The sequence below is a fragment of the Nerophis ophidion genome, linkage group LG17, assembly GCF_033978795.1.
Source record: "Nerophis ophidion isolate RoL-2023_Sa linkage group LG17, RoL_Noph_v1.0, whole genome shotgun sequence".
NCBI classification, from domain to species: Eukaryota; Metazoa; Chordata; class Actinopteri; order Syngnathiformes; family Syngnathidae; genus Nerophis; species Nerophis ophidion.
The window spans coordinates 44770563-44784988 of NC_084627.1; the positions used below are offsets into that span (position 1 = coordinate 44770563).

A 14426-nucleotide genomic window follows, 5' to 3' on the forward strand; every position below is an offset into this window, starting at 1 on the left:
GGTAAGCTATGAAGCCACACCACTTGATGGATTGTATTGTGCTTCAACATAGGAGTATTATCATGGTGTGTGTATAAGGTAAGACATATTATCTAGTGTTTTGTTTCGCAATATCATGCAAAAGCAACTTTTTTTACCTTTTGGTACCTGCTGATCTGTATTTTGGATCTGCATAAGTCCTGAAAATTTGCACGCATCTGCCTTTGTAGTTCGTAGACAATAAGCTTCTCTTCTTGTTATGGGACATTCATCCTCCACTGTTGCCATTTCTAATATAAAGTAGTGTGAAGTTCTTACTTATGTCTGTCAGTAAACTCACCATAAAAAGTGCTAAAACATACCGGTGTAGTGAGTTGACATTATTCACCCAAGGAACTTTAGTTATTATAGAGTTCTGGTCGAACATTTTTTCACGGGGGACATTTCGGGTGTTGTTGTTGTTGCACTAGTGAGCCACGGATGAGGAGATGCTGCTTCGTTATTGATTAAAGTAAAGCCTGAATGTCATTAAAACAGTTAGCACAATCTTTTGACACTTCTTCCACTCTCGTCCTTGCACGCTACACCGCTACAACAAAAATGACGGGGAGAAGATGCTGTTGAAAGTGAGCCACGTAAATAAGACCCACCCACAAAACAGCGCATCCGACTTGAAGATGATGTGTAAAACATCATCTATCCAACATTTTGACTAAAGAAACACCATTACATGTTATGTAGACCGCAAGGAAGTATTTAGAAAACTATGACCCCTTCAATGCACCTTATACCTTTTATATGAAAATAGACCTGACTAGACGCGCTCATTGGCAGTGCGCCTTATAAACAGGTGTGCCCTACAGTCCGAAAAATAGGGTAAATTCTCCGCACTATACCTGCCAGTCCACAAGATTAGGTGAGATGTTTCCATTGCCATGGTGCCACACATCTCCCTGGTTCAGACTATCCGTGAAGATCTTCACCCTCTCACCGCTCACTGGCTTCATGTACACTGACAGAGCACCTGTAAACAACCAGTGCACACTTGTATTGCTTATGAACAAAGTTCTGGACATTTTTGGTCGTGTTCAAGCCAGCTGGGGACTCACCGGGATTCTCTCCTGCCATGTGGTACCAGAAATGGACACACTCTGATTTAGCCGTTCCCTGGCGAAGAGGCGACATAAGTGTTGCTGCGCCACCAGTGGGAAGGAAGCGTCTCCCAGTGCTAACCATCATGTAAAAACCTGCACGCAGAGCAGGTAGGACAAACCCTGTTTTATTACAATATCTCTAAGATGCATAAAAAGTGAATAACTAAGACTAAATTACAAACTGATATTCATATGTAATACATATTAGACATCAAATACATTAGCACCAGATTGATGCAGTTGGTGCTTGTTTGAAATATGTTTTGTGTTGATAAACATTATTAATAGTGCTGTTTTTGTCATGATCCGCTACTTGGATCATGTCATGTTCTGGTTTGGTTCTGTTTTCTTATCACATCCTGTTTGGTATTTGACGTCCTTAGTTCCTGGTGGCACTTCCTGTTTTGTTTCCGTTGCCATAGTAACGTATTAGTGTCCCCTGCCTTGTCTTTCTTGTCGCGCACCTGCCTTTTGATTATCATCTCTATTTAAGCCTGCCCCTTTTGTTCACTCGTCCTCGCAGTCTAATTTGTATTCCATGCAACAGGTGACGTCGCCATCTCCGCTTGTGGTAAGTACCTTTTGAATTCGTTAGCTTCCACGCTATTCCTTCCTTTGTTTATTTCCCTAGCTCACATGCCAGCGTCTTCGGTTCTTTGTAGCTCACATGCTAGTTCAGTTGGTTTTGTTGTTAGTGCCTTTGTGCAAGGTATTTCTGTTCTTAGTTTGTTCTGTAGTGTTTAATAAATCTTCATTCTTACCTTCAGTCTGTGTCCAATCTGCCTGTATCCACAAGAGAACAAAACCACACCACAGTTTTGGGGTAATGTCCTCAGTTTGTTCAAAATTGCATGTGTCAAAATTGATAAGTCCCTCAAGCAAATATGACTTGGAAATAAAATCAGCAGTTAGACTTTTAGAAGATGACTGTAATGTTCCTGGTATGTAGTCTGTTTTTCAGCATGATTTGAAAATATACAGCAACACATACAGTGTGCCTGGGTGATATGGCAAAATCACACTTAATTTGTTCATATAGTCAACATCATGATTTAGTTTTTTTATATTGTTTTTAACTTAACAGTTTTAAAGCATCTGCATTAAAACCTAAATAAACTACAGAATACTTCAAAATTGTGTTATATATTAAGTAAATAAAAAGGCTAAATAAAAAAAATAATAAATAATGACATTCAGACTTTACTTCAATCAATAACGGAGCAGCATCTCCTCATCCGTGGCTCACTAGTGCAACAACGACGCCGGAAATGTGTCCCGCGAAAAAACGTCCGACCGGAACTCACTAAGAAGTTACGTTTCTTGGGTGAATAATGTAAAGTCACTACACCAGTATGTTTTAGCGCTTTCATGGTGAGTTTACTGACGGATATAGGTAAGAACTTTAGACTACTTTATATTAGAAATGGCAACATTGGAGGATGAATGTCACATGACAAGAAGATAAGAGAAAAAGAAGAAGCTTACTGACTAAAGTGTTCCCACGGACTACAAAGGCAGACCGCGCAAATTTTCAACAGTTATGCAGATCCCAAATACACATCAGCAGATACCAGAAGGTAAGAAAAGCTGCTTTTGCATAAAATTGCGAAACAAAACGCCAGATAATATGTCTTACCTTATACACACATCATAATAATACTTGTATGTTGAAGCACAGTACAATCCATCAAGCGGTGCGGTCTTCGTAGCTTACTAAAGTCCTACTAAAACATTTTTGACTGATTTTTGAGCACCTTGTGTAATGTTTTATATTTTTAATGGAACATATAAAATGTTGGTGCCGTTTACTTGAGTTATAGTGCAGTCTTCACGTATCTCGTATGTGTGACTGCCATCTACTAGTCACACTTATTTCACCATGTACCGAATAAAATAGCTTGGAGGTCGGTAAGCAAAACCAGAATAATTCCGTACATTAGGCGCATCGGGTTATAAGGTGCACTGTCAAGTTTTGAGAAAATAAAAAGGATTTTAAGTGTGCCTTATAGTCCGAAAAATACAGCTGATCACTATGATCGACCAAAAACGTATCAAGATCATAAAAACGCTACTTTTCATTACCCAGTTCTGTTTCCAGACTGTGATCAGTTTTGGGTCCGGTCACATTTGCAACGAGTCCATTCCGATGCAGCCAGTAAACCTGACCGTAGCTTTCGTAGCCACACTTCTGGCCCTCAAAGGAACACATTCTTGGCACGGTGCACGGTTGGGCCAACAATGCCACGTCATCGATGGCCACCCGACCATCAAAACCGGCGCGGACTGCCTCAAACATCAACTGTGGGCGGAATAAATACTTTAGATGGGAAACAGGCTAATATTAAACCCTTGACATGTAGAAGTGATTTATCAGATTGGGGATGAAAGATATTTTGAAAATGTTGAGGTTCTGGCATACCTGATATGTTATGAGCTGGTGTGGTACTGGGCAGTGGGCTTCATGCCACATGTTTCCGTGAGCTCCACTGCGGGTCCACAGCACCTCCTCAAAACCGTGTTTGTCAAACAATTTTACATTCAGAGTACCTAAAATGAGAGAAGGTACAGTTACCATTGGACTTTAGAGGTTTACTTTTGACTCACTCACAACCTCACCTGTGTTGGGCCCGTAGATTTTGTAGAAAAAGGTCAGGCATTGGTCCGTTCTACCTGGTAAAAGTGGGAGTGACAGCAAACGTCCTAATGCACCACGTAGGGAGGAACTCCACATGTCCACCACCAGACTTTTACCTGGAATTAACACAAAAGCAGACAAAATTACCGCTTTTATTATGCATTCAAAAATAAGACATCAGTTGTGATTTTTTTTTACATTTAATTTTGATTATTTCATATTTATATAATGTGTTTTTTTATTTCATCATTTGTATTACATTTAGGTGTTTTTAATTTTTATTGTATTTTTGTTATCATTTTAAAGTTAACATTTTATTTGTATTTGTTTTATATGTATTAAAGGTGATGTTTGCAACTTCCTCTCAGTTTCATTTTTCAAACCATCCATCCATTTTTTACCGCTTATTCCCTTTTGGGGTCGCGGGGGGCGCTGGCGCCTATCTCAGCTACAATCGGGCGGAAGGCGGGGTACACCCTGGACAAGTCGCCATCTCATCACAGGGCCAACACAGATAGACAGACAACATTCACACTCACATTCACACACTAGGGTCAATTTAGTGTTGCCAATCAACTTATCCCCAGGTGCATGTCTTTGGAAGTGGGAGGAAGCCGGAGTACCCGGAGGGAACCCACGCATTCACGGGGAGGACATGCAAACGCCACACAGAAAGATCCCGAGCCTGGATTTGAACCCAGGACTGCAGGACCTTCGTATTGCGAGGCAGACGCACTAACCCCTCTTCCACCGTGAAGCCCCAATTTTCAAACCAAAAAATATAACAAGAACACCATTGATTAGCCTATGTTACGATTATTGATTTAACAGAACTTTGCTTTGAAACAGTCTATATTTTCCAGTGACTTAGTTTTTGTACTAAAAACTTTTGCCAACCCGAATAAAATGATTTGTGTTTCTTGTCAACATGTACCCAAAGGGGGAGCGTTCACACATTCAAAATCAGTTAAAAAGGAGCAAGGAACAATTTGCAGCCATGTTGTTATAATAGACTATATTGTAAATCTACTTTATGTTCGATGACAGTGAAGACTAACAATGCAAATTGCTATCATTAGCTAACAGCACCCGATGCTAATGCACATGCATGTGTTACATACGTGCTTAGTAAACTCTTTCAATCCAATAAACCATAAAATGCAATATGCCATGATATTATAATGACCTGGATAAATGAGAACTTTCATAGAAATCAGACATTGATAAATTAGCGTCTTCTCGGCAACTGTTTTAATGTTGCTAACAGCCTCTTTATTTAAGTATTTCACTTTAATTTATTTAGTATTACTAATTTTCATTACTTTTATTTCCTGTCTTTTTTTTTATGTTTAATTAGGAATTTATTATTTGTATTTTGTTCAGGTTTTTTAATTCTTTATTTGTATTTTGAATTGACAGATAGGCGCCAGCGCCCCCGCGACCCCGAAAGGGAATAAGCGGTAGAAAATGGATGGATGGATGGATTATTAGAATTTGGATTTTAATAATATTTATTATTTTGTATTTTTGAAAACATATAGATGATTAATAATCATTATTTTTGAATGTTTTAAATCCCTTAATTGATCAACTTTACTTTATAAATAATTAATTATTTTTCCGTAATTAATGTTTCATTTAATTGCGTATCTCTATATAAAAAAATGTTTGAAACTATTTTTATTTTATTCAAATTTTGGCTTTTTTTTGTATTTTATGGGAATTTTTAATTTACGTATTTTTTATCAATATTATTAAATGTTTATTATGTTGTATTTTATAATACCATTTTTCAATTCTTTTTTGCATTCATCATTTTTATTTCTTTATAAATTATTGTATTATTTTCACTTGAATTTTGTGTTTAAATGTTTTTATTTAATTTTGTTTCTTAATTATACATTTTTATTTTGTGTTTCTTGTATTTCTTTTTGTATATTTCAATGAGGATTAGCACATTTATTGATCTGAACTACACACATTATCATTTGATAAAGTTATCATTACAGGTCCCAGCTACAGTTACCAATGTTTACTTAATCTTAATTGAAGTTATCATCGAACATGCTTTAGACACATAGACCACCAGTACACATACAGTATTAAATATTCCATAAATATACAATAAGATTGATTGTGAGATTATGAATAGAATAATGTATGCTCTCAAACGCACCAAACCCGGTGGTGTGGTCCATCCCATCCAGCAATGTCCAGTCAAAGTTGTCACTGTAGTCCTGGTGCCATCCACATAGTCCATCCTCAAAGTTACATGATAGTACTTCCCCCCCAAGATATGCAACACAAGGTAAAACATTTAGGAATAGGATGTTATAAACTGTTTGAATAATGAAAAGGTTTACCTGTTGAAGTAGATGGAAAATAATTTGCATGGCAACCAGCAAAGTGGACGTTTTGGACTTTAATCTTGGCGCAAGGACACAGTTTCACTGTGCGGGATTCAAATGCTAACTGGTGAAAAAAAAAAAAAAGACAGCTTTTTTTAGAACTAGGGTTGTACGGTATACCGGTATTACTAGTACTGCGATACTAATACATCATATTCAGTACTATACCACCACTAAAAAGTACCGGTCCCCCAACCTCCCGCCCACCTGTCATTGTCACGTCGTGAGGAGCATGTTTGGCAGTGCGCACACACTGAGTACTTAAAGCAAACACCCACTGTAATGATACCAAGTACAGGATTGTATCTAGTCGATACTACAATGATTACATCTATATATTTTTTAGTATCACAAAATCTTCTTTTGTTTTTTATTCATATTATGTTTTTTAAACTCAGGAAATATGCCCCTGGACTTTGAATATGACCAATGTATGATCCTGTAACTACTTGGTATCGGATTGCTACCTAAATTTGTGGTATTACCCAAAAGTAATGTAAAGCATCCAAACAACAGAAGAATAACTGATTATTACATTTTAGCAGAAGCATTAAAAGAAAAAAATTATTGTTTGATGTATAGCTTAAGTTGTTCAACAGTCCGGGGTCTCCGTTGTGGTATTTTAGGCTTCATAATGCACCACACATTTTCAATGGGAGACAGGTCTGGACTACAGGCAGGCCAGTCTATTACCCGCACTCTTTTACTCTGAAGCCACGCTGTTGTAACACAAGCCTTGGCAGTGTCTTGCTGAAATAAGCAGGGGCGTCCATGAAAAAGAAGTTGCTTGGATGGCAACATATGTAGCTCCAAAAGCTGTATGTACCCTTCAACATTAAAGGCCTACTGAAATGAGATGTTCTTATTTAAACGGGGATAGCAGGTCCATTCTATATGTCATACTTGATCATTTTGCAATATTGCCATATTTTTGCTGAAAGGATTTAGTAGAGAACATCGACGATAAAGTTTGCAAATTTTGGTGCTGATAAAAAGCCTTGCCTGTACCGGAAGTAGCAAACGATATGCGCGTGACGTCACGGGTTGTGGAGCTCCTCACATCTGAACATTGTTTACAATCATGGCCACCAGCAGCGAGAGCGATTCGGACCGAGAAAGCGACGATTTCCCCATCAATTTGAGTGAGGATTAAAGATTTGTGGATGAGGAAAGTGAGAGTGAAGGACTAGAAAAAAAAAAAAAGACAAGAGGGCAGTGAGAGCGATTCAGATAGGGAAGATAGGGGCGCCGTGGCAGCCGTGGGGGTGGCAGGACCACTCGGCCAGGCCCAACCGCAACAAGGGATAGAGCTATACCGTTTTGAACCCGACGCTGACGATGACGGTCAGGAGGACGCATATTGATGCTGGAGTAGCACACGCCATAGATCGCCTTCAGAATACAGTATGGTAAAATGTTTTTTATCAATACACATAATACACTGTACTTTGTGTGTGTGGTCCAATCCAACCGTGTTCGCTTGACATTTCTGTTCCATAGTAAAGCTTGAATGTCATCTTTCGGGAATGTAAACAATGAAACACGGGCTGTGTTTGTGTTGCTAAAGCGGGCCGCAATACACCGCTTCCCACCTACAGCTTTCTTCTTTGATGTCTCCATTGTTCATTGAACAAATTGCAAAAGATTCAGCAACACAGATGTCCAGAATACTGTGGAATTTTGCGATGAAAAAAGACGACTTAATAGCTGGGCACGATGCTGGCACAAAGTGTCCTCTCCGATCCGTGACGTCACGTGCACGCGTCATCATACCGAGACGTTTCAGCAGGATATTTTGGCGCAAAGTTTAAAATTGCAATTTAGTAAACTAACCCGTCCGTATTGGCATGTGTTGCAATGTTAATATTTGATCATTTATATATAAACTATTAGACTGCTTGGTCGGTAGTAGTGGGTTTCAGTGCCCTTTAATGGTGCCTTCCCAGATGTGTAAGTTACCCATGCCTTGGGCACCAGAGGTGGGTAGAGTAGCCAGAAATTGTACTCAAGTAAGAGTACTGCTACTTTAGAGATTAATTACTCAAGTAAAACTAAGGAGTAGTCACCCAAATATTTACTTGAGTAAAAGTAAAAAGTATGTTGTGAAAAAACTACTCAAGTACTGAGTAACTGATGAGTACACTGATGACGGCAACAAATAATGCACAAAAACATAAAAATAGCAATGAGCAAATTCAGAGCCAGGAATATCTCTTAAACAACTAAAACAATAATATATATATTAAATAATAGTAGATTAAAATAAAATTAAAAAATGGCACATTGAGCCACAATAACTTAACAGCACCATAGCCTCAGTAGGCATTCATTGATTTGATTAATTGATTGATTGATTAAAACTTGTATTAGTAGATTGCACAGTACAGTACATATTCCGTACAATTGACCACTAAATGGTAACACCCCAATAAGTTTTTCAACATTCATCAATTACTTAGTAAATGACCAAGTCGAAATGATCTACCTCATATACAGTATACATATATATACACACACATATCATTTATACACACACATATCATTTATACACACACATATCATATATATATATATCGATATATATATATATATCGATCGTGAGATCGACAGGCGGATCGGTGCGGCGTCTTCAGTAATGCGGACGTTGTACCGATCCGTTGTGGTGAAGAAGGAGCTGAGCCGGAAGGCAAAGCTCTCAATTTACCGGTCGATATACGTTCCCATCCTCACCTATGGTCATGAGCTTTGGGTCATGACCGAAAGGATAAGATCACGGGTACAAGCGGCCGAAATGAGTTTCCTCCGCCGTGTGGCGGGGCTCTCCCTTAGAGATAGGGTGAGAAGCTCTGCCATCCGGGAGGAACTCAAAGTAAAGCCGCTGCTCCTCCACATCGAGAGGAGCCAGATGAGGTGGTTCGGGCATCTGGTCAGGATGCCACCCGAACGCCTCCCTAGGGAGGTGTTTAGGGCACGTCCAACCGGTAGGAGGCCACGGGGAAGACCCAGGACACGTTGGGAAGACTATGTCTCCCGGCTGGGCTGGGAACGCCTTGGGATCCCCCGGGAAGAGCTAGACGAAGTGGCTGGGGAGAGGGATGTCTGGGTTTCCCTGCTTAGGCTGTTGCCCCCGCGACCCGACCTCGGATAAGCGGAAGATGATGGATGGATGGATGGATATATATATATATATATATATATATATATATATATATATATATATATACATACATACATTTATACATTTATATATACAGTATATAATTTATATTTATTTATTTTGCCGTTTTTGTTCACATGTTGAAGGTGTTTTAATGAATATACATGCATGTTTAAGATATAGATTCCTATCTTTCATGAAGACAAGAATATAAGTTGGAGTATTACCTGATTCTGATGACTTGCATTGATTGGAATCAGACGTTCACGTTTTCAAATGGAGGAGAAAAAAAGTTCCTCTTTTCTGTCTAATACCACATGAAAGTCGTTGGTTTTTGGCATCTTATCTGTCCAGCTTCCATATTCGTTTTTATACACTTTACAAAAAATACATTGGCGGCAAACTCCGTAGCTTGCTAGCTTGTTTGCGCTGGCTTTCGGAGACTCTTATTTTGTTAATGCAGGCACGATGGAACGGCGCTTTTATTGTGAAGACAGGAACTGTGCGATCAGTCTTTAGGCTTTTGACGGGAAGTACGGTTGAAATAAAAAGTGTCTTTTTTTCCTTTACACTTTTGATTGATTGATTGATTGAAACTTTTATTAGTAGATTGCACAGTACAGTACAAATCCTGTACAATTGACCACTAAATGGTAACACCCGAATAAGTTTGTCAACATGTTTAAGTCGGGTTTAACGTATCACGGTGATTGGTCCAACGTCACCAGTGATTGGTGAAACGCAGGCATGCGTAGATTCTACTTTAACCAAAACAAACATTAATAGATTGATAAAAAAAAAGTAGCGAGTAGCGAGCTGAATGTAGATAAATGGAACGGAGTAAAAGTAGCGTTTCTTCTCTATTAATATACTCAAGTAAAAGTAAAAGTATGTTGCATAAAAACTACTCGTAGAAGTACAATTTATCCCAAAAGTTACTCAAGTAAATGTAACGGAGTAAATGTAGCTCGTTACAAACCCACCTCTGTTGGGCACTAATACACCCACGTTTTGTATTTTTGTTGCACGCACTAACCCAAAAAAAAAATGTACCTGAAAACGATGGTTTCTGGCTCCAATGGCCACTTCTGCGTATTGCCACTCGACCTCCCCTTGTCCAGTCTTTCCGCTGAACTCCCACAGTTTTGGCTGCACTCCCAAAATGCTGTCAATCACCCTGACAGACAGTTCACCTGCAATGGTTGATGTAGTGTTCAGTAAGTAGAAAAAATAGAAAAGGCACGTAGTATACTAGTGCAGTCAATGACCTATGTGAGCTGGATTGCCCGTGAGTGCAAAATCGAAACGTAGGGTACAAGTTGGGCCAGAGGGGCCCAGGACGGGAGTCCGCGTCTGGGCCTCAGTCAGTTGCTGGCCTGGGGCCTTGGCCACGTACAAGTATTCCTCTGAGAAATAGACCAAGCAACGATCAAACAAAATTCAGTGATTTCAAATAAAAAGATGCGTACCTTTTGCAGTGGCATTCTTGTGAAGTACCCAACCTTGACTCCCGATGCTGGTATCTGTCCAGGCTGAACTGCCTTTACTGTACGAGAAATCCCCTACGACACAAACAAAATTGGCATTGCTATTCTAAACATCAACAAATTAGATGTTTGTTCTGTTAACCAGAACTGCGTGAATGTAGAGACAAGCATCCTAACTAACTGGGTGTCCTCCAACTATTTACAAACCGTGAAACCAGTGAAGTTAGCAAATGGTAAATAAAAACAGAATACAATGATTTGCAAATCCTTTTCAACTTATATTTAATTGAATAGACCGCAAAGACAAGATACTTAACGCACTAACTGATAAACTTTGTTATTTTTTGCAAATATTAGCTCACTTGGAATTTGATGCCTGCAACGTGTTTAAAAAAAGCTGGCACAAGTGGCAAAAAAGACTGACAAAGTTGAGGAGTGCTCATCAAACACTTATTAGGAACATTCCACAGGTGACCAGGCTAATTGGGAACAGGTGGGTGCCATGATTGGGTATAAAAGCAGCTTCCATGGAATGCTCAGTCGTTCACAAACAAGGATGGGGCGAGGGTCACCACCACCACAACATTTCTCAACAAGCTATTCAAAGGAATTTAGGGATTTCACCATCTATAGCATGGGTGTCAAACTCTGGCCCGCGGGCCAAATTTGGCCCACCGTGTAATTTAATTTGGCCCTTGAGGCAATATCAAATTAACATTAGAGCTGGCCCGCCGGTATTATAACACCGCATTCACTGCTAATACTCATACTTACCAACCCTCCCGATTTTCCCGGGAGACTCCCGAATTTCAGTGCCCTTGCCGAAAATCACCCGGGGCAACCGTTCTCCCGAATTTCTCTCGATTTCCACCCAAACAACATCATTGGGGACGTGCCTTAAAGGCACTGCATTCAACGTCCTCTACAACCTGTCGTCCCGTCCGCTTTTTCTCCATACAAACATTGTGTCGGCCCAGTCACATACTATATGCGGAATTTACACACAAATAAGTGAATGCAATGTATACTTGGTCAACCGCCGTACACGTCACACTGAGGGTGTCCGTATAAACAACTTTAACGCTGTTACAAATATGCGCCACACTGCGAACCCACACCAAACAAGAATGACAACCACATTTAGGGAGAACATCCGCACTGTAACCCAACATAAACACAACAGAACAAATACCCAGAACCCCTTGCAGCACTAACTCTTTCGGGATGCCACAATATTTGAAAATCGATTTCGCATGTCACTATGTTATACAAGCCTTGCGCGTTCAATATTCAATGCAAAACTTGTTTGGGTCCCTATTAAAACGTTAATTTGTTCAACCTTGGCCCGCGGCTTTGTTCAGTTTAAAATTTTGGCCCACACTGTATTTGAGTTCGACACCCCTGATCTATAGTCTGTAATATCATTAAAAAGTTTCAGAGAATCTGGAGAAATCACTGCACGTAAGCGGCAACGCTGAAAACCAACATTTAATGCCCGTGACCTTCCATCTCTCAGGCGGCACTGCATCAAAAAGCGACATCAGTGTGTAAAGGATATCACCACATGTGCTCAAGAACACTTAAGTTAACCACTGTCAGTAACTACAGTTGGTCGCTTCATCTGTAAGTGCAAGTTAAAACTCTACTATGCAAAGCCAAAGCCATTTATCAACAACACCCAGAAACACAGCCAGGCTTCGCTGGGCCCGAGCACATCTAAAATGTACTGATGCAAAGTGGAACAGGGTTTCGTGGTCTGACGAGTCCACATTTCAATTTTTTGGGGGAAACTGTGGACGTCGTTTTCTCCGGACCAAAGAGGAAAAGAACCATCCGGACTGGCGCAAAGTTCAAAAGCCAGTATCTGTGCTGGTATGGGGGGTGTATTAGTGCCCAAGGCATAGGTAACTTACACATCTGTGAAGGCACCATTAATGCTGAAAGGTACATACAGGTTTTGGAGCAACCTTATCATGGTCGCCCCTGCTTATTTCAGCAAGACAAAGCTATGCCACGTGTTACAACATCGTGGCTTCATAGTAAAAGAGTGCTGGTACTATATTGGCCTGCCTGTAGTCCAGACATGTCTCCCATTGAAAATGTGTGGTGCAATATGAAGTCTAAAATACCACAATGGAGAACCATTTAAACTTAAGCTGAGCAAGAATGGGAAAGAAATCTGCCTGGAAAGCTTGAAAAATGTGTCTCCTCAGTTCCCAAACATTTACAGAGTGTTGTTAAAAGGAAAAGCCATGTAACACAGTGGTAAAAATGCCCCTGTGACAACTTTTTTGCAATGTGTTGCTGCCATTAAATTCTAAGTTAATGATTATTTGCAAAAAAAATAAAGTTTCTCAGTGAGAACATGAAATATCTTGTCTTTGCAGTCTATTCAAATGAAAATAAGTTGAAATGAATTGACTCCATAAATGCTGTTGAGAACATTTGGTGCAAAAAAAAAAAGACCAAACTTGTACCACACTGGGCTTCATCCGCCGCTCCCTCACAGTCGGGGTGAAAGTCGCACATCTTTTCCGCCACGGTGCAGTCGTCTTTGGGAGGTCTGGGAAATTTTTCCAAAGTAATACTTTCTGAAAAGAACTCATCGCTGTAGTTACTGCAATCATGAGATTTGAGTTAGTCTCACAGCCATTACCGTTTGATCGGCGGCATTCTGGAGACAACACAATGCTGTCGATGGCGATGCCGCCATATGCCAACTCCCTGATGGCTGCCATGAGAAGGATCTATGAGAGGAAAGGAGAATTCAGTAGAATGGGAAAAAGAAACAAATAAATAAACATAAATATTAGACATGATGTCTGCTAAGATGCCACCATAGCTGTGGGAACCTTGGAGAGGATGATGGGTGAACATGAACACACACCCTAACCTTGTCCAATGTCCAGTCTATTCTTGGCCCGCATGCTGTTTATTTATTGTCACTCGCGACAACAAAAATAAAGCAATTTTTTATCACTATATACAGTAGATACACCATATTGCCAAACGTATTTGGCCACCTGCCTTGACTCACATATGAACTTGAAGTGCCATCCCATTCCTAACCCGTAGGGTTCAATATGATGTGGGTCCACCTTTTGCAACTAATACAGCTTCAACTCTTCTGGGAAGGCTGTTCACAAGGTTGCGAAGTGTGTTTATCGGAATTTTCCACCATTCTTCCAAAAGTGCATTGTTGAGGTCACACACTGATGTTGGTGGAGAAGGCCTGGCTCTCAGTCTCCGTTTTAATTCATCCCAAAGGTGTTCTATCGGGTTCCAGTTAGGACTCCGTGCAGGCCGGTCAAGTTCATCCTCACCAGACTCTGTCATCCATGTCATTATGGACCTTCCTTTGTGCACTGGTGCACAGTCATATTGGAAGAGGGAGGAGCCTGCTCCAAACTGTTCCCAGAAGGTTGGGAGCATAGAATTGTCCAAAATGTTATTAAAGTAAGAAAAAAAAAGAGCGAAAAATCAAAATGTAATGTGTAAAAGCTGATCATTTTAACTAATAATTAATAATAATATACTTAATCACTTATAACACAAAGTTGTATCTGTTTTTAGCATTTTCCTAGAAAAAAAAATATATATATCAAA

General features: G+C 39.8%; 1 protein-coding gene across 1 annotated transcript in view; it reads right to left on the reverse strand.

The window, feature by feature from the left end:
• mamdc4 (MAM domain containing 4) overlaps positions 1-14426 on the reverse strand; it is a 65947-nt gene that overhangs the window by 23600 nt on the left and 27921 nt on the right. The window contains 12 exon segments of the mRNA XM_061877024.1: positions 876-1003; positions 1089-1226; positions 3216-3432; positions 3553-3680; positions 3750-3884; positions 5945-6049; positions 6132-6240; positions 10387-10526; positions 10602-10739; positions 10803-10895; positions 13298-13411; positions 13477-13567. Coding sequence (XP_061733008.1) covers positions 876-1003; positions 1089-1226; positions 3216-3432; positions 3553-3680; positions 3750-3884; positions 5945-6049; positions 6132-6240; positions 10387-10526; positions 10602-10739; positions 10803-10895; positions 13298-13411; positions 13477-13567 — 1536 coding nt within the window.